The sequence below is a fragment of the Carassius gibelio genome, chromosome A5, assembly GCF_023724105.1.
Source record: "Carassius gibelio isolate Cgi1373 ecotype wild population from Czech Republic chromosome A5, carGib1.2-hapl.c, whole genome shotgun sequence".
Taxonomy (NCBI): domain Eukaryota; kingdom Metazoa; phylum Chordata; class Actinopteri; order Cypriniformes; family Cyprinidae; genus Carassius; species Carassius gibelio.
In genome coordinates, this window is record NC_068375.1 from 39,770,933 (window position 1) to 39,793,827 (window position 22,895).

General features: G+C 41.1%; 1 protein-coding gene and 1 long non-coding RNA gene across 2 annotated transcripts; one reads left to right on the forward strand and one right to left on the reverse strand.

Annotated features, from left to right (window-relative positions):
• Window positions 1-954: 954 nt before the first annotated feature.
• On the forward strand, window positions 955-22,895 carry LOC128014931 (metalloprotease TIKI1-like). The gene is made up of 7 exons (XM_052598670.1): window positions 955-1,667; window positions 2,857-3,417; window positions 14,407-14,553; window positions 15,122-15,296; window positions 18,696-18,786; window positions 20,651-20,836; window positions 22,139-22,895. The coding sequence occupies exons 1-7, from the start codon at window positions 1,551-1,553 to the stop codon at window positions 22,317-22,319; spliced, it is 1,458 nt and encodes a 485-aa protein (XP_052454630.1). The 5' UTR covers window positions 955-1,550; the 3' UTR covers window positions 22,320-22,895.
• Window positions 18,618-19,034, reverse strand: LOC128014944 (uncharacterized). The gene is made up of 2 exons (XR_008183745.1): window positions 18,946-19,034; window positions 18,618-18,764 (listed from the first exon to the last, which is right to left on the reverse strand). It is a non-coding gene; the product is annotated as an uncharacterized LOC128014944 (long non-coding RNA).

Genomic DNA, 22,895 nt, shown 5'->3' on the forward strand with positions numbered 1-22,895 from the left:
ATCAACTCAAAACTGTAAGCACTGACACGGCTGTGGTTTAACTGAACCTTATCTTTACTGGTCTTTTTTTTTCTTTTTCTTTTTTTTGTCTCTGACAGGATGTGTATAAGAGTTACTGTATTCTATGTGTTTGTTGTTTTGTTTTGTTTTTATGTTTACTTGTGATAATGAATACCTGCCAAGGGACCGTGAAGGAAAATTAAATTCGGTACAATGCATGAAATGTTAACATTTATGTTTAAATTGTACATGGTAAATACATTTTAATAAATAAATATGTTTTTCCATGACCATATATGTATTTACATGTTCTGAATAAAAAATAAATAAATACATAAATAAGATTGAGATGTTTCAAAGGTTAAGTGTTGTATTATAGTGCAGATATAAGAGCGTCCACACGGGGGCGCTGCAATCTACCCTCTGGATGAGGGGCTTTAGCCTGGCGTTAGTGAGGATGAGATGATGTTCACTTACTTCTGTGACGTTTATTTAGTCAAGTGTTTTTAATAACGTCACTGTTCATGTTTTAACGTACACTAAGCCATGTAGTGTGAGATTTACGCCGAGAAAACACCGCAGACTACAGAGCACTATATCCGAACCACACAAAAATGATTATTATTATTATTATGTTTCATGCATTCGTCACAAAATGACAAAAACACAACTTAATAAATTTGACCTAAAACTTCACCTAAAATGTAAATTAAATGGGAAAAATAAATGCATAACAATGTATTTTACATAAAATGTAATTACATAAAACCATATAATACATCAATGATGCTAAAATAACATTGGTTTAAAATATATTCAAATCATCGCGAGACTGAGTGAGTTCGAGGTTTTACAGTGAAGTGTTTTAGGAGCTCCATCGGGACACTCCAATTAAATACTTAATATGGAAAATGTTGTGTTTTACTGGATTCAGGATTATGGATTGTGTGCAACAGTCCGGGTTCGTGTGAAATCTTTATAATTAGTCCAATGTCCAGCAACAGAAGAAGGTCATCATAACTATCTTAAGTTCACTACAGTCTACAGAGTGACGCAGTAAAAGATTTATTTAGCAGAGTGAGAGGCTGGGGGAAGGTAAAGCCCCCTCTGACACACACACACACACACACACACACACACACACACACACACACACACACACACACACAGAACGTGTCGAGCTGCGGTGAGAGTCAGAAGCCGCGGAGGAACCGAGTGCTCGGACCGAAGAGAGAGATTTAACGCTAAACTTCCAGAGTTCCTCAGCAGCTGGAGTGTGATCAGGATGTGTGTGACTCTGGAACATGAGCTTCATGACAGACGCGTCTGCTCTCATGGAGCTGGACTTTAACTAACACCAACATCACCATCACTATTATCTTCACCAGCATCATCATCATCACCAGCATCATGTGGTAGCAGTGTCTGTGGCTCAGTCCAGCTCTTCTCCAGGATGGGTGTCTTCAGGATCACTGGGATTTCTCTCGTGGAATGTTGTGTCTGTCAGTGAAGCACAGTTGAGTCTGGTGAAGACTCCTCAGAAGACTGAGATGATGACGATGCTGCTGCTGGACATTTGGGGCACTTTTCTCCAGACCTGCTTGATAATGATGGTGAGAGCAAACCAGCAGAACCTCAGAGAGACCAGCTGCGACCCCAACACCAAAGTGAGTGCTTTCCTTCAGTACAAACTTACAAATCACTGCCTTCAAGTAGATATTAACAATCAAATCAGCAGTTCGTGAACATTCACAGTGGAAATAAGAAAAGTTATGAATATAAAAGCTATGTAGGACGAATGATGACAGTGATTTAAAGTTCTTCAGCTCTATGATGTGGAGCACGCATGTGTGATAATGAAGCATAAACACTGCATCTGACATGTAACCCGCTCTTTGGATGAAGTATTGGTTATTTTTCACTAAATGGATGTAAATCCCAGTGTTTGACTGAAAAGATAAGAGCTCTGAACTCATACTGTCACATTGATAGAGTCTCGTAGCGATGCTTCTACATCAGCTGACAGTGTTTTATTAAGTATAAACTGTTTCTTTAAAAGTGTTCTGTCACTTTATTTAATATGCAAGTTGTTTGTGGAGTGTCAGATTGTCCATGTTTTGGTTCTGGATGTGTATTGCCCTCGACACTAATTAGATATTAACTGTCTACTGAAGTCATTATCAGCTTGTGAATAAACATCAGCTCTTCAGTCATCACAGCAGTGTGTGTGTGTGTGTGTGTGAGACTGTGTGTGTGTGTGAGTGTGTGTGTGTGTGTGTGTGTGAGAGAGTGTGTGTGTGTGTGTGTGTGTGTGAGAGAGAGAGTGTGTGTGTGTGTGTGTGTGTCATCTGGGATTGATCCGAGTGTCTCAGAACATCATCATCAAACTTCACGAGCTTCAGGAGTCTGTTAAATGTTTACAAGCGTTTCACAGCTGCACATCTTCGTCTCATTAATCTGAGAGAATCAAAAAACACTTTATGTTGAGACAGAGTGACATTTACAGGCCAATATTTGGACATTTCGAGGTTATTGGTCAATAACAAATGTCTGCTACGAAAACAGAAGCTCTTTCCCTTTCAATTCATATTATTGTGATTTCTGAAGATCATGTGACACTGAAGACTGGAGGAATGATGCTGAAAATACAGCGGAGCATCACAGAAATACATTACACTTTAACACAGATTCACACAGAAAACAGATGATTTAGATTACAATAATATTTCACTATTTTTACGGTATCAAGCTTTGGTGAGCAGAAGAGACTTCTTTTATAGATGTCACTGACAGCATCAGCCTGTGAAAAACCCAAACCTCTCCTTTCCTCTCCTCTGTCTGTCGTTCTGTCTGCAGCAAAGCGAGCTCAACTCCTTCCTGTGGACGATAAAGCGAGAGCCTCCCTCGTACTTCTACGGCACCATTCACGTCCCGTACACACGCGTCTGGGACTTCATCCCGGAGAACTCCAAGCAGGCGTTCCAGGAGAGCAGCATGGTGTGCTTCGAGCTGGACCTGACCGACCCGTACACCATCTCAGCTCTGAGCAGCTGTCAGCTCCTTCCACAGGGACAGAACCTGCAGGACCTGCTGCCCTCAGACATCTACCTGCGGCTCAAGACTCACCTGGAGTACGTCAAGCTCATGCTGCCGTCCTGGATGACCCCGGACCAGCGTGGCAAGGGCCTGTACGCAGACTACCTTTTCAACGCCATCGCCGGGAACTGGGAGCGCAAGCGGCCCGTGTGGGTGATGCTGATGGTCAACTCTCTGACCGAGGCGGACATCAAGACGCGCGGCGTCCCTGTGCTGGACCTGTATCTGGCGCAGGAGGCTCAGAGGATGAGGAAGAGGACGGGAGCCGTGGAGAAGGTGGAGGAGCAGTGCCATCCTCTGAACGGACTCAGCTTCTCTCAGGTCAGTGTGAGACAACCAGTGCATCCTTAAAATACCTGACTGCTGCTGAATATGGAGTTCCTTTGGGAAGAATTACAATTTTATTTGTGTTTTTGAAAGAAGTATTTTCTGCTCACCAAGGCTGCATTTATCTGATCAAAAATTCAAACATAAATTTCTAATACCTGTTTTCTGTGTGAATCTGTGTTAAAGTGTAATGTATTTCTGTGATGCTCCGCTGTATTTTCAGCATCATTCCTCCAGTCTTCAGTGTCACATGATCTTCAGAAATCATTCTGATATACTGTGCTCCGCATCGACCCTAACAACGCCCCGTAGATGTTAATAATTCACTGTAAACCTCAGCTTCACGCGGCTTATTGCTTTTATAATTATATATTTTCACAGAATTAAACAGAGCAATTAAAGTATAATGATATTAATAACAACAGTATTCTTCCGGCAAACAATGTAGCTCCTTAGAAACAGTTGTGGTTGCAACAAAGTGGTTGCCGAGCAACAGACAAACGTAAACAAAGGTGTGTGTTACTTTGTAATTTACAACAGCTTTGAACGTGGCTCAGCCAATCAGAATCAAGGAGCAGAACTATCTGTTCACAATGAAACGCTTCATCAAGACGTCCAGTGTCCTGGGCCAGCATCAGTTTTGGCCTGTCCTGTATTCCACGATGATGTTCATATGAAGAGTCCAGCAAACAAATCACACTCCAGATCTGAATAATCAGGAGGATCCAGATGAAGATCATGCTGTTTCTCTCAGAGCTAAGCGTTCACCGTGTGGGGAATGTTTGCTAAAAAAACAGCTACTCTGTGGAGTCTTGTTAAACAAACTAATTCTCTTTACATTCATCATGAAGGTCTAACAAACACGTGGAAAGCATTTGCTTCCCCACTGATGGTAAATTAATAACGTAATAATACTGATAAGGATGATGGAGAAAAACAAGATAATCCTATGATACGTAAAGAGAATAATGACAGTTTACAGTTATATTTTTAGAGCTGCTTTACAGCAGAATTGAAGTTTGTGTGAAGCAATATTTTCTTGTCCATAACTGTGAAGCTGCTTTTAAACAATCTGTACTGATCTTATAAAGCGCTGACTTGACTTGACCTGATAATATTTGTGTTCATATCGCCAGCGCTGAGCTAAATCAGTGATCGATTCAGGAGATAGTAGTGTCCATACTCAGTTCAGGACCAAATCAGGAACTGGAAGAACCGGCCAAATCATAACCTCTGGTGCCTTTAACGCTCCTCTGCTCGAATTCCTCTGGTGTTTTTAATGCTCACCACTTTGTGGCGTTAAACATAACTTTAAAGCTTTGAGAAAATAATCTCGCTGCCAAATCACACTTGATTCAGAACCGCGGCCAGTAATGATGAATGGTGTTTGTACAGATGGAGTCTCTGAAACAGTCACAGATGAGTCTCGGAGCGAGACAGATCTCAAACAGCAGAGCGTCTCACGAGTCTGACGCAGAACCAGCTCTGCTCTCGGAGGACGACCGGAGACCTGACTCCTGTGTGTTTCTGCTGCTCATCTACACTTCAAATCAGACTGAGTGCGCTTCAGCTAAAGAGTTGCAGCTCTATGCAGAGATAGATAGAGATATGATGTTTACTGTGATCAAGCTCAGATGTATATGTCAGACGTGGTTTGTTTAAGGACAGTAAACAGTGCTGCATAAGTGTGTGTGAATGGTGTGTAACTGTCCATGTGCTTTCTGTCTCTGTATGATTCACACACACGTTCACACTGATGTGTTTCTGTGGCTCGGTGTGTTATAGTCCTGCAGTAATAAGCTCTCTGTGTTTCTCATTGCTGTGTGGCGTTTCTTTTCAGATGAAGGTGTTTTTACTGTTGTAATAAGAGTACAGGATTTACTCCAGCGTGAAGCTTCACAGTTTCTTCAGCAGCAGGTGTTTCTCATTTGTTTCCTCTTAACAAACACTCACCGCTCATGATTGAGAGTTTATCTTGAGTCTGACGCACAGCCATGGTCCAGCGGAGACCCTCGAGCTGCTCAGGTTCATGTGGGATGTTCCTGAGCCGTGTGATGTGATGGTGTAGGATCAGACTGAACATCGCCCGTCTCTCTCTCTCTCTCTCTCTCTCTCAGCTGTGACACACACACACACACACACACCTGCACTACTGAGATCCATTCTCTAGAGGTCCGTCCTCGAGTGCTGGGTTTCCTCGCCGCTGTTGACCAAACACACAGGTATCAGATGCAGCTCATTCCTCCGCTGCGTCTGTGTCTGGATCAGTAACAAATGATCTCGTTCTGCTGATCTTCTGATGAGAGGCGTGACAGGAGCTGTGTGTGTGTGTGTGTGTGTGTGTGTGTGTGTGTGTGTGTGATCTCACGTCGTTCAGCCCGAGGCGTCTCAGATCCGACCCTCGGGTGACATCACTGATCCGCCTCGGAGAGAGCAGAAGAGCGAAGCTGCTTACTCTAATCATTACCCACACTAACACAACATGCACTTCAGTACTATTTTAAGACTTAGTCCTTTATTTAGAGTTAGCTGTCTGTTTGCATCTCAAGAGATTCTTAAAGGTTAGAGCAAAACCATTAAGAAATTGTAAATTGTATGAAAAAGTGTTCTGGTCTGAATCAGGAGAGAAATCTGCGCAGATCAAGCAGCGTTTAAACACATCTGTGAGAGACAACAGCAGATGCACTTTTTCACTGGAGGAAGTGTTATTATGATTATAGACTCTATGTGTTTGAGTTAAAATCATCTTAATGCTGGATGTGTTTCAGGTTTTGTCTTCTCCAGATGTTCACTGATGGACTGGAGTGCTGTGGATTATTGTGATGTTTTTATCAGACTCTCATTCTGACGGCACCCATTCACTGCAGAGCATCCATTGATGAGACACTGATGCAGTGCTGCATTTCTACAAATCTTTTTCAGTAAATTGGGTAAACTATTCCATCATTGTTGTTAAATTCATCAGTTATGAAACAAACTCAGTTCTGGTTGTAAGCAGCTCTGCAGAACACAGTAGTGTTGTCTGAAGTGAATACAAATGCGACGCTGTTCTCATGAATGTTTCAGACTTTTTCCCCAGATTAATATCAGCCTCATCTTCTGGTTTGGTTTCTCTGTGCTGAGGGTTTGAGGTTTAGTCTCCGAGCAGATGTGATGAATGTGATGTGAGATCAGCAGCGAGTGAAAGCAGATCTGGTGGAGTCACACTTCTGACTTTAACACCAGAGACACAGATCCGTCAGCACAGACTCGTGTGTGCTCTGGGGTTGTGTTTAAAGTGGTCAGCATTACCCCCCAGTTCTGGACGATCCCCTCCTGCAGCAGATGAAAGACGCTGCTGTCAAACTCTCTTTCACGCCGCGGTCACTCGCTCTTTGAAGTCTCTCTCTCCTCTGTGGAGCTGTTGTTGTTGGCCAGCGGCTCCTGAGGGTCTCGCGGGTCAAAGCGTTTGTCCGGTCATTCGTTCGCTCACTCTCCCGCGGCCTGCACCTCTGTGTTGTTTACTTTGTGTCCCGGTTGAGAGAGAATTCCACTCACTCGCTTGAAACGCCCACATTTTCAGGGTCGCTTACACCCAAAGAGTGTTTGTCTTGTGTGTGTGTGCTTGTGAGTGTGTGTGTGTGTGTGAGTGTGAGTGTGACACTCTCTCACAGTGAACATGCTGATGGTCTGTTCGTTGTTTAAAGCACTGATATGCTCACAGTCCGAGATCAGGAGGAGTGTGTTTCTTCATCAGGTTTGTAGAAAAGCAGCACTGCATCAGTGTCTCATCAGTGGATGCTCTGCAGTGAATGGGTGCCGTCAGAATGAGAGTCTGATAAAAAGTACAGTCCATCAGTTAACACAAAAGTTACATAATGCATGACTTTCCATAAAAATTAACAAAGAAACACAATTAATTACTTTCTAAGGATTAACAGATTATTACATGTCAAATGGACTTCATCATCACTGTCTATCATTAAGAAGGTTTTAACCTGAAACTGTTGCTTCCAAATAACATTCCAATCCATAATCCATAATAACGCTTTGTTTAGGATCCACTGGAGAGCAAGTGATGGAATGACGGCCTGAGGGGGGGCACGTTTTCATTTTGGGTGAACTATTTGTATAATGCAAGCATCTTTACAGTACTGAACATGACATAAATCATTGTGTCGTTTTAGCGCCACAGTATCTTTGTTTCCAGGCAGAACGTTAAAGAACGTGACACACACGTCTCACAGAACTCCTGTAGAATTCAGCCAATCCGATGAGACTTCAGCACTCCTGAAGTGTTTCCTCTGTTGTGTCCCATGCATCAGACGTTTAGCGAACACCCACCTGTCACCTGATCACCACTAACCAATGGTAGTGTGAAGACATTTACCAGCCGCAGAGAACTTGATCTTGATTTCACTTATGCAGCCTTTGTCTTTTGTTTCTTTCTCTTTACTTTGGTTAACATTTCTGAAGACATTTTTAGCAGAGCTACACCTTTCAGTTCTCATCTCAAACAAATCCTTATATACAGTAGAGTTATGACTGGCACTGCATAGTATTTTTAACTTGTTACTCACCATGAAAGAAGGCATTGAAGCTGCTGCGGCGTTAAAAAAACTAAACAGCTTCTGTGTTGTGTATGTTCCGTTCTCATACTCTCTTTGCTCTTCTCTTTCCAAGCATTTGTCAGAATTCCTCTGTGAAATTCCTCATGCACAGGACGGTTTTCCTCCCGCATGATCACACAGAGATGAACTCAGAAACAACTGCATTTCAAATATGTTTAGAATCTGCGGCCACTCGTGTGTGTGTGTGTGTGTGTGTGTGTGTGAGTGAGTGAGTGAGTGTGTGTGTGTGTGTGTGTTTGCGGTCAGACGGATGGACTCTGTTTCAGTGTCTACATCAATTTTGAATTTGGTTGAAAAGCCACGGACAGGCGATGGCTCACGGCCACATGCGGATCCATTTCTTTGGGGTTCAGAGGTTATCCGCACATGTTTTCCACTACAGGGACGAGTTTACCCGTGCATCTTCACATCGTGCATGAGAGTTCAGTCTCAGCAAAGACGACTTTCTACCTTATTTACCTTTTTATCAAGGTACTTCTATAAACCTTTTAGGAGTAAATTTAAGGGTTTTGCACCAGTGACAAGATGTGGCACCACTAAAGGTACAATTTATTTATTTTTTCTTAAGAATGTTAAGACAAGATAAACATTATAATAAATAACTCTTGTACGCATTGTTATTGTGCTTGGACTGACTAAGAGGCGTTTGGACTTTTCATGTTTAGAATCAGTCAAGATGTCTGGAGCAAGAGCTGAACTCAGTCCCTGTTTCAGCTCAGTGGTTCCTGCGAGCTGATTGGCTGAGGCTGCGTGTGTGGGCCGGATGAAGCTGTCAATCAAAGCACAGTCACTTTAGCATGTGACACTGATTCTGTCAGACAGCGTAAATATTTGGCAGTGATTGAGCAGTGAGGTAAACCCAGACTAAATGACCTGTGTTTCTCTAGACTGATCAAAGCACTTCTGCATCGCAGCTACACCGACCTGCATGTGTCTGTTCATCTCATAACCACAGCGCAATTAGTTCCAGACAAGAACCGCCTACTTAGAATAACATTAGACTTAAAATCACATTCCAGCTCAAGATAGACGGCCTACAGCCTGTGCCTTTCCATAAATACGTATCTATCAGTGCATTAGTGGTTCTGTTTGCAGAAATGAGTCATTGAATCATTCATTCAAATTATTATTTTCAAACAGACAGGAACACATTTCTCTCCTGATTCAGACCAGAACATGTATTCACTAAAGAAAGTGTTATTATGGATTATGGACTCATATTTCGTATTTATGACACAGAATCAGAGCAGAATTAGATTAGACAAAACATTATTTACATAAACACATACATTTCCATGAATACATATACTATCTGTGCATTAATGGCTCTGTTTTTAATGATTCACTGAATCATTCACTCAACTGATTCGTTCAGAAATCAAATAAGTGACTCACTTGAATCATTCAGCACTCAAATAATTCAGTGATTCACTGTGCCTAATTCTTAAATCATAATTTAAATATATTACTCATTTCGTTGATTAATTCAGAAATTCAATGACTGATGATTAAATGAGTTTATGAGTGAGTCACTTTTATATGTGCAGAGACAAAAGTTATTAAATGTGTGATTGATTTATTTGATCGCATTATGATTCTCTTAAAGCAGTGGGTCACTCCTCTGAGAGTTAAACTTGATTTGTCACGTAGCTTGTGAAGAGTGTTAAATGGATTTATGCAGGACTGTGACGGACCAACTGCACGAGTGTGTTCTGACACCGAGTCTAATCAAAGCCAAACTCGACTCTCAGGATGAATGCAGTGAACAAACACACACGCGTCTGCTCTGTTCTGAATTAGCGTGTGGTTTAGCTCAGCGTTGTGCATCACGTCACTCTTCTGCTGCTGGTTAAACGCATGCAGGGCATCATGGGAAAGTTTCTCAGCTTATCAGAGTCCATTCACAAATACTGCAGCACTGTCTCCACCGGCGTCCATCGCTCACAGACAGATGCTCACACTAACAGATATCTACAGACAGACTTCAGATGTTCAGAGTCTCTCTAAAAGCCCGTTCACTCATATCATTCACCTCAACACATGGTGACATTCTGTTTATTATTAGCAAGCTACTGTTTGTCATCTGCTGCTTTAACTGCTTGAGCTCTTTAAAGGAGGACGATGTTATCATTTCACTTCTGATGTGGACTTGAGTGTGATGATGATTCTTCTGCTAATTTGTGTCTCACATGAAGACGTGCGGGACGGTAAAGTTAACGAAGCTGGAGTAGACTGCGCAGAGTCTAGTGTGATCTGTCCGTATCGTAAACGGGAAATACAGATTGTTCAGAACCTCGAGTCTGAATATGTGCTAACAGTCTTGTAAACTAAGCTTAAATCATCTATCGGGACAAAACGCCTGTTTGCACCAATAACAATTACTATAAAGATAACGATATAATTATAAAAATCAACGTAAATTTAGAAGAATAGTGAAGTCCAAACCACAACTCAGAATAATTTTCAACAATGAATAAACGAAAACATTGACAGCCAATCAGAGTCATTAGACTTTAAAGAGCTCAAACATTTAAAGTGGCAGATTTGCTCGTGACGTGAAAAAGAACACTATCTTGCACCGGTTCACTGGACGCTAATATAGTTATCGTTATTGTTTTTGGTGTAAATGAGCCTTAAGACTGATATAATTTCAGCCCTGTCACAGCTATGATGCGTTTCAGCTGATTTCCTTGTGACGAGAATAGGGACACACAGTGCTTGGGAAACCTGTTTGGACTCAATCATCATTCTGTCTTGGTGCAGAAATCACACACTTAATGTAATGGGTCGCTTTCCATCACAAAGCTGAATTGTTGACTTTCATAGGGCCACAGTGCTTTGATAAGAACTCACTCTGGTTCCCGTGTGTAAATGTGTCCAGTGACCCACAGAATGGACACAACGGAGGAAGAAAGATCATCCGTTCAGCCCAGTCTCTTTCATTGAGAGCCTCCTCCATGCCATAATTTAAGGGGCTGAAAGGCTCTTTTGCTGCTGTCGAGGGGGAGCTGCTGCGCTGAAGATGCTTCGGAGGGAGTTTAGGAGGCTAGCGAGGTGGCGATAGGCTAATTTGAGCAGCATACAGCCGGCGCGCTTTCAGATGCAGAGCAGGAGGCTTTGATGAGCGCAGGGAGCCCAGCGGACCACGGAGACCCTTTGTCCCAGACAAGAAGGCATCTCTCTATGGGACGAGCCCCTCAAACAATGATGGACGGCACGAGAGTGTCACCGACACTGATGAAAAGAGCTCGAGAGTGTGTGTGTGTGTGTGTGTGAAAACTCTTAAACTCATCTGCAGTGTTTTGTTGTGAGCTCACAGGTGGAGGAAACTTGATAGATTCTTCTTTTGGGAGAAAATACACTTGTTTGTTTGGAAGAGGAGGAGTGATCAGTCTAAACTGTGTGTGTGTGTGTGTGTGTGTGTGTGAGTAAACACTGGGGGATTTCATGGTGACACAATGGTGAGCTGAAGCTAATTGAGAGCAGCTCTCCTCCTTAGATGTGTGAGAGATTGACTCAGCTTCAGCAGAACCTCATTCAGGAGCGTCAGAAACACACACACACACACACACACACACACGCGCACGCACACGCACACACAGTCAGTCCTCACTAGTTTACTTGTCAAACCTCTGAGTGTTAAAGTAAGATATATACAGTGCTCGTGTGATCCAGACATGAGTGATTCCTCAGATCACAAGTGATTTGGTTTTAAAGGAGAGTTAAGTTTAAAATGATTTGAGGCAAACTTCATCAAAGTGCCATGAGTCAGCTCCAGTCATGCTGGGTTCAGACGAGCTTGCATATGGAAGCATATGGGTAGCATTATTCAATTTGGGATGTAATATGCAAAATGACAATGCAATATGTAAAATGGCAATGCATTTCTGTATTTACATTTAAATTTTCCAATACATTTGTGCAACGTTTGGTGCAAAATGAAAATGAAAATTAAATTACATCATTTTCATTTGCCATTTACTACACCAGTTTTAATTTGTAAAATGAATATTAATTTTAACGCTTTATAAGTTGCAAAATTAAAATGAAAATGTATTACAGAAATGATTAGATATGTCTAACATGTTAAAGCAAAAACTGTGGCAAAATGATCATTTAAATGCTATTTTTCTTAATTGCATTAACACTCACAGTCAAGACACTTACGATTGCATTTTCATTCGGTGTCCCGCAATGAATGTAGCAAAACTCAATGTGCACATTGAAAATGCATTCCGAGCCGATCACGTGTCCCCGCCCTCGCGCCACGTCAATCATTGTGTGAACAAGGCGGGGCTTGCAGAAGGTCAGAGACTCAAATCTCAAGAAGAGGATTCAATCAAGTGAGACAACATGGACAAGACAGTTGGTCCGTGTATGTTTTGATCATTTCGGTTTATGGCTTCAATATTTCATTCGCACTTGTGGGCGGAGCTGAAACGCTGCTTTCATCTGATTGGTCGAATCGGATCGGTTTTCATCTGACAGCCTTCAGCTCGGTCTTCTCATTCTTTCAGGCAGAATAAGAGTCAGTGCGAGTGAAGCACTGAAATGTCTGAAACCACCGCTCACTGTTATTTAGCATAATATTTGAATCAGATGTAGCTGGGCACATAATTCGTGCTGCTGAGACCTGCAAATTATTTCTAGGTTGTAGTATTGTATGAATATTGTCCCACTGATAAATACAGTGCAAATAGTTCTGTCCCTTTGGATAACAGTGAAGTGGAAATTAAAATCAATAATAGACTGAACAGTTCCATGTCTGTAACATTTACCACTCTCATCTTTTAAGTCATAAGGCACTAGGTGTGTGTGTGTGTGTGTGTGTGTGTGTGTGTGTGTGACATTAATAAATAATTGTAAAAATGAATATAGTTACATTTCTAAATAAAAATAGTAAAATTAGCTCTATGCTGCTCAGTGCTCCTGTAGCCTACCCCAGAGCGCCCTCTCGCGGCTGTAGACGGTAATGTTTTCTCTTGGTCTTGAATAAATGTGACATATAGTCCAGTGCGACTTATATGTTTTTTTCCTCGTCATGACGTATTTTTGGACTGATGCAATTTATACCGAAAAATACAGTTAACATTATTATTATTATTTATTATGAGAGTAATTGACACAGACTAGAACTTTAATGTTTCACCCAGTTCAGCTCATATCTTTAGACTCGTCCGACTCGTGTTGCTTGTATAACTGGCCACTTACCTTCCCAAAAAATCCTATTTAATTTTATTTCATAAATTTAACTATATTTATTTCCACTTCACTGTTATCCAAAGGGACAGAACTATTTGCACTGTATTTATCAGTGGGACAATATTCATACAATACTACAACCTAGAAATAATTTGCAGGTCTCAGCAGCACGAATTATGTGCCCAGCTACATCTGATTCAAATATTATGCTAAATAACAGTGAGCGGTGGTTTCAGACATTTCAGTGCTTCACTCGCACTGACTCTTATTCTGCCTGAAAGAATGAGAAGACCGAGCTGAAGGCTGTCAGATGAAAACCGATCCGATTCGACCAATCAGATGAAAGCAGCGTTTCAGCTCCGCCCACAAGTGCGAATGAAATATTGAAGCCATAAACCGAAATGATCAAAACATACACGGACCAACTGTCTTGTCCATGTTGTCTCACTTGATTGAATCCTCTTCTTGAGATTTGAGTCTCTGACCTTCTGCAAGCCCCGCCTTGTTCACACAATGATTGACGTGGCGCGAGGGCGGGGACACGTGATCGGCTCGGAATGCATTTTCAATGTGCACATTGAGTTTTGCTACATTCATTGCGGGACACCGAATGAAAATGCAATCGTAAGTGTCTTGACTGTGAGTGTTAATGCAATTAAGAAAAATAGCATTTAAATGATCATTTTGCCACAGTTTTTGCTTTAACATGTTAGACATATCTAATCATTTCTGTAATACATTTTCATTTTAATTTTGCAACTTATAAAGCGTTAAAATTAATATTCATTTTACAAATTAAAACTGGTGTAGTAAATGGCAAATTAAAATTATGTAATTTAATTTTCATTTTCATTTTGCACCAAACGTTGCACAAATGTATTGGAAAATGGAAATGTATATACAGAAATGCATTGCCATTTTACATATTGCATTGTCATTTTGCATATTACATCCCAAATTGAATAATGCTACCCATATGCTTCCATACTTGCAGGGGTCAGCTGCATAAACTGTCTCAACTAGTCTTACAAATTAGTCATCCATTTTCTTCTTAAGAACTGCCCATAACTTTATTTGACTCTTCTGATCTGAATCCGAACAGTAAGATGTTTGGTCACGTTTATGCATGAGCAGAATAAGCAGTAAAGCACTTCTGCGCTGTGTGTTTCAGGTGATCTTCGCTCTGAATCAGACGCTCCTGCAGCAGGAGAGTCTCCGCACCGGGAACCTGCAGATGCCCTTCACCACAGAGCACCTGATCAAACACTACAACTGTGGAGACCTCAACTCCATCATCTTCAGCCACGACACCTCGCAGGTACCCATCAGCATCCAGAGACGCAATTACAGTCTTGTTTTTCCTAGACACAGGCATATAGATTTGCATATCATCAACCTAACAGTGAAATTAGATATTATGTTTCCTGAAGATGGAACCCAGAGCGAAAAGATAGAGCGAAAAAAGGACAGGAGCTAAGATAGAGCCTTGAGGCACACCACAGGATAGATTACAAAGGGAAGAAGAAAAATTTACTATTTTTTACAGAGAAACAACTAATTAACTTAATGTTAATTAAAGTAGTAAACTAATGTTAACTAATAAACCTTATTGTAAAGTGTTACCAAATATTTTTCTGGAAAACAGGACAAAAATGCAGTGTAATAAACTGTGCATTCTCTGTTTTTAATATTCATTAATATTACTGATGTAACTGCACTGGATGAGATCAATTTGTATTGGATAAATTTTGCAACACTAACACTGTTATCTTTCCTGTTTCTTGTCGTTAAACTGCTCTGAAAGACTTTGTATACTATGAAATAGAAATCAATGCGGCTGTTTATCGAACCTAAACTGTAATGATATGGGTCTGTTTTGGTTCCAGGTGCCGAGCTTCAAGAACGTGACGCTGCCGGCGAGCGAGCAGGTGACGGCGCAGGAGATCGAGCACTACTTCAGACAGGAGCTGATCTACAAGCGTAACGAGCGCATGGGCCGGCGCGTCCGAGCGCTGCTGGAGGAGCATCCCCACAACAGCTTCTTCTTCGCCTTCGGAGCAGGTCAGTCTCCTCGGGACGCTCCTGTGGCTCTGAAGTCTCTTTTGATCGGTGTTTCCTTTGTCTTCAGTTTCCGCTAGGGTTAGTAGAGTGTGAGCGGCCAGAGGCGGATCGTGGAATGAAGTGATGTTTTCTGAGACTTGCACTCTTTGATGTGACTCGTTTCTGACCTCAGTTTGCAAATATCCCCAGGTTTCTGACTCGTAGCTCGAATGCAAACACTGCATTCAGACTCATTTCACAGAGATTAAAAGAGATTATGCTCTTTCTAGGAACAAATCTTGACTTTAAACCCCTGAGAAATTGACTTTATTTCTCAGAAGAAAGTTTGTAGCCGTAGTGCTGGCCGTTATTCTGCTTTGATGAAGCGTCCGTCACAATCAAGCTTTCCTGGAGATGGCTGCTCTCTGGCGGTTCACCGTGAGGTCATGTGTAGATCAGCGTTAAATTAAATGATGTGGAAATCTGATTAAAGCTGCTTAGAACTAATGACTCCAGTTATTTTGGTAGCGGCCGCAGCACTCATGCAGTAATTGCAGTTTTGTTCATTTAGAGAAAAGAAACATGCAATCTGCTCACCACAACATATTCTGCTTCATTTAACTCCAGATGTGAAGCAGGGAGATTATAACACGAGGAAACCTGCTTCTCAAACTGAATTTTCTGAAGCTGTAACACTTTAGAATTGGGAACACATTCAATTTTAATTCAGTATCAAGTCAGTAAAGTTTAGGTATGGGGTCGGGTTAAAAGATCTCAAATATGGTCATGCAGAATGCATGCTTTATAAGTACCAATAAACAGACAATATGCTAGTAATAAGCAACTAGTTAATAGAGAGAACTGATCCTTAAAATAGTGTTACCTCAGCATCATTCCTCCAGTCTTCAGTGTCACATGATCTTCAGAAATCAGTCTAATATGATGATTTACTGCTCATTTGTACTGTATGTATGCGGAACTTTATATAAAGAGCAGGACAATAATATCGTGACAATTTGCAGTGATATAAACATTTGAGCAGTTGAGATTTGCTATATACACAGCATATTGCTTTCTGTGAGTGTTGTATGTGTGTTAGAGATGGACTCCAGTGTGTTCTTGAGACAGTAAGCGAACTCCTCAAACATGCTAGCGGCCGCACATGAATGAAGAACTGGAGATGAACTGTTCTGCGGTGATCAGTCTGAGCACAGCCCAGAGTCACGTTTGGGTTAGTCTGAGCTTTGTTTGTTTGACTGGAGCTGATAAGATAAAGAGAGCATGTTGATCAGGGTTAAAACAACAGCAGCGCCGCGAGACAATACTCGCAATTAGCATTCCACGGTGTGCTCATTAGCACTGATCTCAGGCCAGCGGGGGACGGCGGGAATGTTTGTGTTCTCTCACGGAGGAGTACATGAGCGGCGCAAACAAACACTGAGCCAATCAAAGCACATCAGAGCCAGATCATGAGCACACGTCCTGGATCTGAATCTGAATCTGAATCTTGCTGTATTATCAGCATCATTCCTCCAGTCTTCAGTGTCACATGATCTTCAGAAATCAGAATAATATGATGATTTACTGCTCAAGAAACATTTCTGATTATTATCAGTGTTGAAATTACGCTCCATAGTTGTGCTGCATGATATTTTTGTGGAAACTCTGATATAGTACCATTCAAAAGATTGGGATAAATAAGATTTCAAAAAATAATGTGAATAAATTAATAATTTTATTCATCAAGGATGTATTAAATAAGACAGGAAATATATTTATAATGTTACAAAAGATTTAAAAGAAATGTTGAATGAAGCATACAGTAACTGTTTGATCAACACAGCTGTCAGTTTTTTATGATATTCATGAAATGCTGTTGTGTTCTGTGTTTGAGCTTCTTCTTCGATCAGCGTTTCGTTAGCGATGGACAGAACATTGTTTTTCACCGAAACACTCTTAAAGCATGTTTACTGCCAGAAAACATTCCTCCACGATCACGACTTCCCTCTAAAATACCACAGCATTATCAAAACAAGTGCTGAAGTGGTTTATCGGTTTGTTTAGCTCCTCACACACTTATCAGAGACTTCTGAGCATCGGAGGAGACTCGAGACCAGATGAAGCCACTCTCAGATGCATTCAGCAGTAACTACATTCAGAATTCCCTGTGACTCCTGGACTGAAGGAATCATGACTTCAGATTTGGACGGAGGAGCAGAGAGTATTAATGAAAGCGCTGAAATAACACTGAGAATTTATTTGGCTTTATGCAGCGTTTAGCTCCAGCACCACGTCTAATAATCCAAACTGAAGAAAAACAGCTTTCTGCCAAGACTGCAGCTTCCAACAACAAGTAACTATTCATTGCACCTTATTAAAATCAGCAGGGTGTGGCTTTGTGTCAAATACATTAGTGACTTTTGAATTCATGCATTTCTAACGCATTTTAATGGGAGTAATGTTGCACATACAACCTTTTTCCAGTGCAGCAACATGTAGTATTCACATGAGTTTATGAGAAGAGTTTATATATTGAGTTATAGATGCAGGAAACCCCAGAACAGGAATATTCTGTCTAGTTCTAATTTTATTTTGCAAAATGTTTTCATAGGATATGTAAAACACACACACACACACACACACACACACACACAAACAATAGAATAAATGCCAAAAAATAAGATTCTACAGAACATCAAAGAAAAAGAGGATTAAAAAAATCTGGAACATTCTTGTTCCATGTGTATATTAAGTCTTGTTTTCTGAAAAATGTATCCGTTTGTGCTTAAAATGAGGAAATGTTAATCATTTTCAAATATTTAAAGCAGACAGGGTTAAAGCATTGGTTCATATCCAGAATTAAAATCTCCTGATGATTTACTCGCTCTCATATCCTCCCAGATCTTCGTGTCTTTGTCTTCAGTCCTTAAGTAAAAAGGTATTTTCAAAAACAAGATCTCTGACAATTTCATTTTATGTAAATGTATCTTGTAATGTGTAGTAATGTATCTTGATTAAAACAATTCTGATATTGGGAAACTAGACAAAAATATTGTTTTATAGCTGAATTATTAGTGATAAAACTGAGAAAAGAGTGTTTGTACCGTTATAGATCCAGAGAGTTTGACTTTAAACATCCGATGAGAGACTTACATGTCCCCATTTTTCAAAACACTTATAAATCATACAGAATGAGTTTTTTTGAGAAAGTAAAAATGCACAAAGTTTCCTGTGAGGGTTAGGGTTAGGTGTAGGGTTGGTGAAGGGAGATAGAATATACAGTTTCTACAGAATAAAAACCATTACACCTATGGGATGAACACACTTTACACAAAAACAAACGTGTGTGTGTGTGTGTGTGTGTGTTTCAGACTGCCTAACCTGAGTTCAGAGACTGAAGGTGGAGTGATTGTGTTTCAGGTCACTTTCTTGGAAACAACTCTGTGATTGACGTCATGCGGCGTGAAGGTTATGAAGTGGAGCACACACCTGCTGGACAGATGCTGCACAGGTAACACACACACACACACACACACACACACACACCTGCTGGACAGACACTGCACAGGTAACACACACACACACACACACACACACACACACACCTGCTGGACAGACGCTGCACAGGTAACACACACACTCTCACGCACACACACACACACACACACACCTGCTGGACAGACGCTGCACAGGTAACACACACACACACACACACACACACCTGCTGGACAGATGCTGCACAGGTAACACACACACACACACACACACACACACACACACCTGCTGGACAGACACTGCACAGGTAACACACACACACACACACACACACACACAAACACACCTGCTGGACAGATGCTGCACAGGTAACACACACACACACACACACACCTGCTGGACAGACGCTGCACAGGTAACACACACACACACACACACACCTGCTGGACAGACGCTGCACAGGTAACACACACACACACACACACACCTGCTGGACAGACGCTGCACAGGTAACACACACACACACACACACACCTGCTGGACAGACGCTGCACAGGTAACACACACACACACACACACACACACACACACCTGCTGGACAGACGCTGCACAGGTAACACACACACACACACACACACCTGCTGGACAGACGCTGCACAGGTAACACACACACACACACACACACACACACACACCTGCTGGACAGACGCTGCACAGGTAACACACACACACACACACACACACACACACACACACACCTGCTGGACAGACGCTGCACAGGTAACACATACTCTCACACACACACACACACACACACACACACACACACACACCTGCTGGACAGACACTGCACAGTTAACACACACACTCTCTCACACACTCACACACACCTGCTGGACAGACACTACACAGTTAACACACACACTCTCTCTCACACACACACACACACACACACACTTAGTTCCTAACCCTTCTGTTGTACAAACTGTATTTCCTGTCCTCTTCTGTTTTTCAAACACTTGATTCTGTGTGATTTATTAGCTTGTTTCTTCTTGGGGACCAAACATGTCCTACAGCTGCCTGAAGAACTAATGATCACTGATAATTAAATACATATCAGTAACACTATACAGTGTGCTTCCATTTAACATACTGTATAGTGTACATCAATATGAGTTCATCTGCATATGTACAGTCCAGATACTGTAGCAGATCTCAACCGCTTGATCGTTAGAACGGTCACAGAATGTTCAGCTCTAATCTGATACTATACTCTGAACTATGAGGCTTGAAGATATTCTGAACATCAACATCATGGTTTTCTGCTTTGAAACAATGAGTGCTGTGAAAGCGCTCTACATATAAACTACACTCGGACTCCAGCACTCTTAAATCAAGCATCAGACCTTCATTTAGACTTCAGAAGGGACAGTTCTCCCAAAAATGACTATTCGGTCTTCATTTACTCGACCTTTGAGTCACTCCAAACCTCTATGAGTTTGTTTCTTCATAAGAAGATATTTTGAAGAATGTTGGGAAGCAAACCGTTGGAATTTTGTGTTATTTATTGTCATTCACTGGGGAGCAGAAACAGTTTGGTTCCCACCATTCTTCAAATATCTTCCTTTGTCTTTAAAAGAAGAAAGAAACTCAAACAGGTTCGACGGACTTTAGGGTGAGTCTGCATTTTTTGGGTCAACTGTCCCTTTTAAAGTCTATATTTTATTACTTTACTAACCAGCCAATCACATTTAGAACCGAAATCCAATGAAAGGCATGTGAAAGCTCTGTGTATCCAGATGTGTTTCTGATATATCTCTAGACCTCTGAGTCTCAGGAGCAGGTTTGGGTCTGTATTAAAGTGTTTCTGGCGTTGGCAGAAGGTCTGAAGAGCTGCTGGATGTGGACGCCCCGCTGGAGCCGTTCCTCCACGAGAGCCGAGGTCTTCAGGAGGACGAGGACTCGAACCCGCGGCTGCTGGAGCTTCTGGAGAAGGTGGAGCACAAGCTGAAGAAGAAGCAGCGCCGTCGACAGTTCAACGAGCTCTGGGTTCGGATGGAGGAGAGGTGAGAGCAGCACACACACAACCTCCACCAGCTCAGACGCTTATTATCACTATTATTATCACTATTATTATTATGGCTCTGATAGTCCACTTTAGACATGCTACTAACTACAACTCAGTTTCAGCTCACTCATTCCAAACCTCCCTCCCTTCTTCTTCTTCATGTTTCAGAACAAATACAATAGAAACAAAGTTTTTTTAATGCAGATCTATTTAGCTAACAGCCTACAACAGAAATTTAATAATCGAATGTAAAATAAAACTTCACTGCAAGAATTAACCTTCTTATTAAAGCTAAAAAGTCATTCAGTCAAAAGCAGAGAGTGTTTTCTCTGTCTTTTGTTGTTTGATTAATATTAAGCAGACAATCAGCATCGAGAATATTAGGCTGCTGTCACTTTAAGACACGCATGGATTTCATCCTCAACTGCTCATGTTCATATATTACAGAACCGACGAGGGTTTATGTGAATACTATTCACCAAACGCTGCATTTTGACACATTTTTGCATGTATTTGACCATTTAGCTGCGTACTTTAATCTAAATGATGACTTTACTCGTCCGTGTTCTGTTCCGTCTCTGAGCAACAACTTCTCTTTTCACACTAATAAATACAAAAAACTTCAATTAATCAAGCACGGCCCATCTGGCAAAAGTCACTTTTTTAAGTCATGATTTTACTGATTTACACGTGAAATGTGGCTTTTATGGAGGAGTGAAAGCTCACTGCTGGGAAAGGGCAACATAATCATTTTAACTCGATTACTGCATTTTCAGAATCTTTTGAGGCTGAAATTGAAATCAAAAGTCTATTTTGATTAATTGCACAGCTCTAGAAGAGATCATCTCTTCCTGTTTGATTCTAGTTATGGCAGCAAAGTTCATAGGTCACGGAAATGTGCATATGACAATAAAGACTTTGAACTTGAAATAAACATGAACAAACATCAGAAGAAACAGATCAGCTTACTGAAATCAATCAATCAGTGTTTCAGTGGAAAGATCAATAAAAGCAGTTTGAGATCAATAATGTCATGTTACATCACATTTATCACAGAAAAGACGTTCAGTGACCATAAACTCTATAGTCAGCACGAAAAAAAAAACTCTAGAAAGAGCATTTACATAAATATATGAACTACACAACAAGCTGGAGTAGAAATATAATTCTATCATTTAAAATGACACTGAATGTCAAATGTTCTACATTGGATTATATGTGATCATCACTAGATGATGATGATGATGATGATGATGATGAAGGGGTGTGTTTCTCATGATCTCTCTCTCGTTTCTCGCAGTGTGACCGCTCAGGCTCCGCCTCCTGTCGTCCGCATCATCAATGGTTACTCCACAGTGCAGACACACCCACAGGAGCACGGCAGAGCCAATCAGCACAGGACGTTCTCAGGCTCCTCCTCCTCCTGCTGGAGCCCCGCCCTCACTGCGACGGCTCTGTGTGTTCAGATCCTGCTTTTATAAAGTCTGATGGACACTAAACCTCCTGCTTCATGCTGAACACTTCACTTCAGCTCCTGAAGAACCACTTCCATGTAAATATATAGATCTAATCTAGTTTGGAATAAAGCATTTGTTTGTTTACTTATTATATAAATATATAAATAAGAATCATTATATTTTTGTGACTAAATCAGATACTAACTAGCTTAACTTCAACGGTCCTCTCTCATGAAACAGAAGTGAATTTCTGCTTGTAAAACTTTAGAAATAAAATCACTTGCTTCAGTTTGGTGACACTTTCTACATAAAAGCAGATTTACAAGTGACTTGTGTTTCAGTCTGTAACCTCATGCATCTGATGATTGTTTAAAATGTTATGGCATAGAAATGAGTCATTTAATTTATTGAATAGTAGTTTTAGTTGATGTGTTTATGTGATTGTTGATGGCAGGACACAATCTAATGGTGTTTGTGACGTTACAGTAATTATGTTTGTCTATGATGTTACAAGCAATAAACTATTAAACTAGTTGAGGGTTCTTCAGCTGAATATAGATGATGATGATGATGATGATGATGATGTGAAGCTGCGGTCCA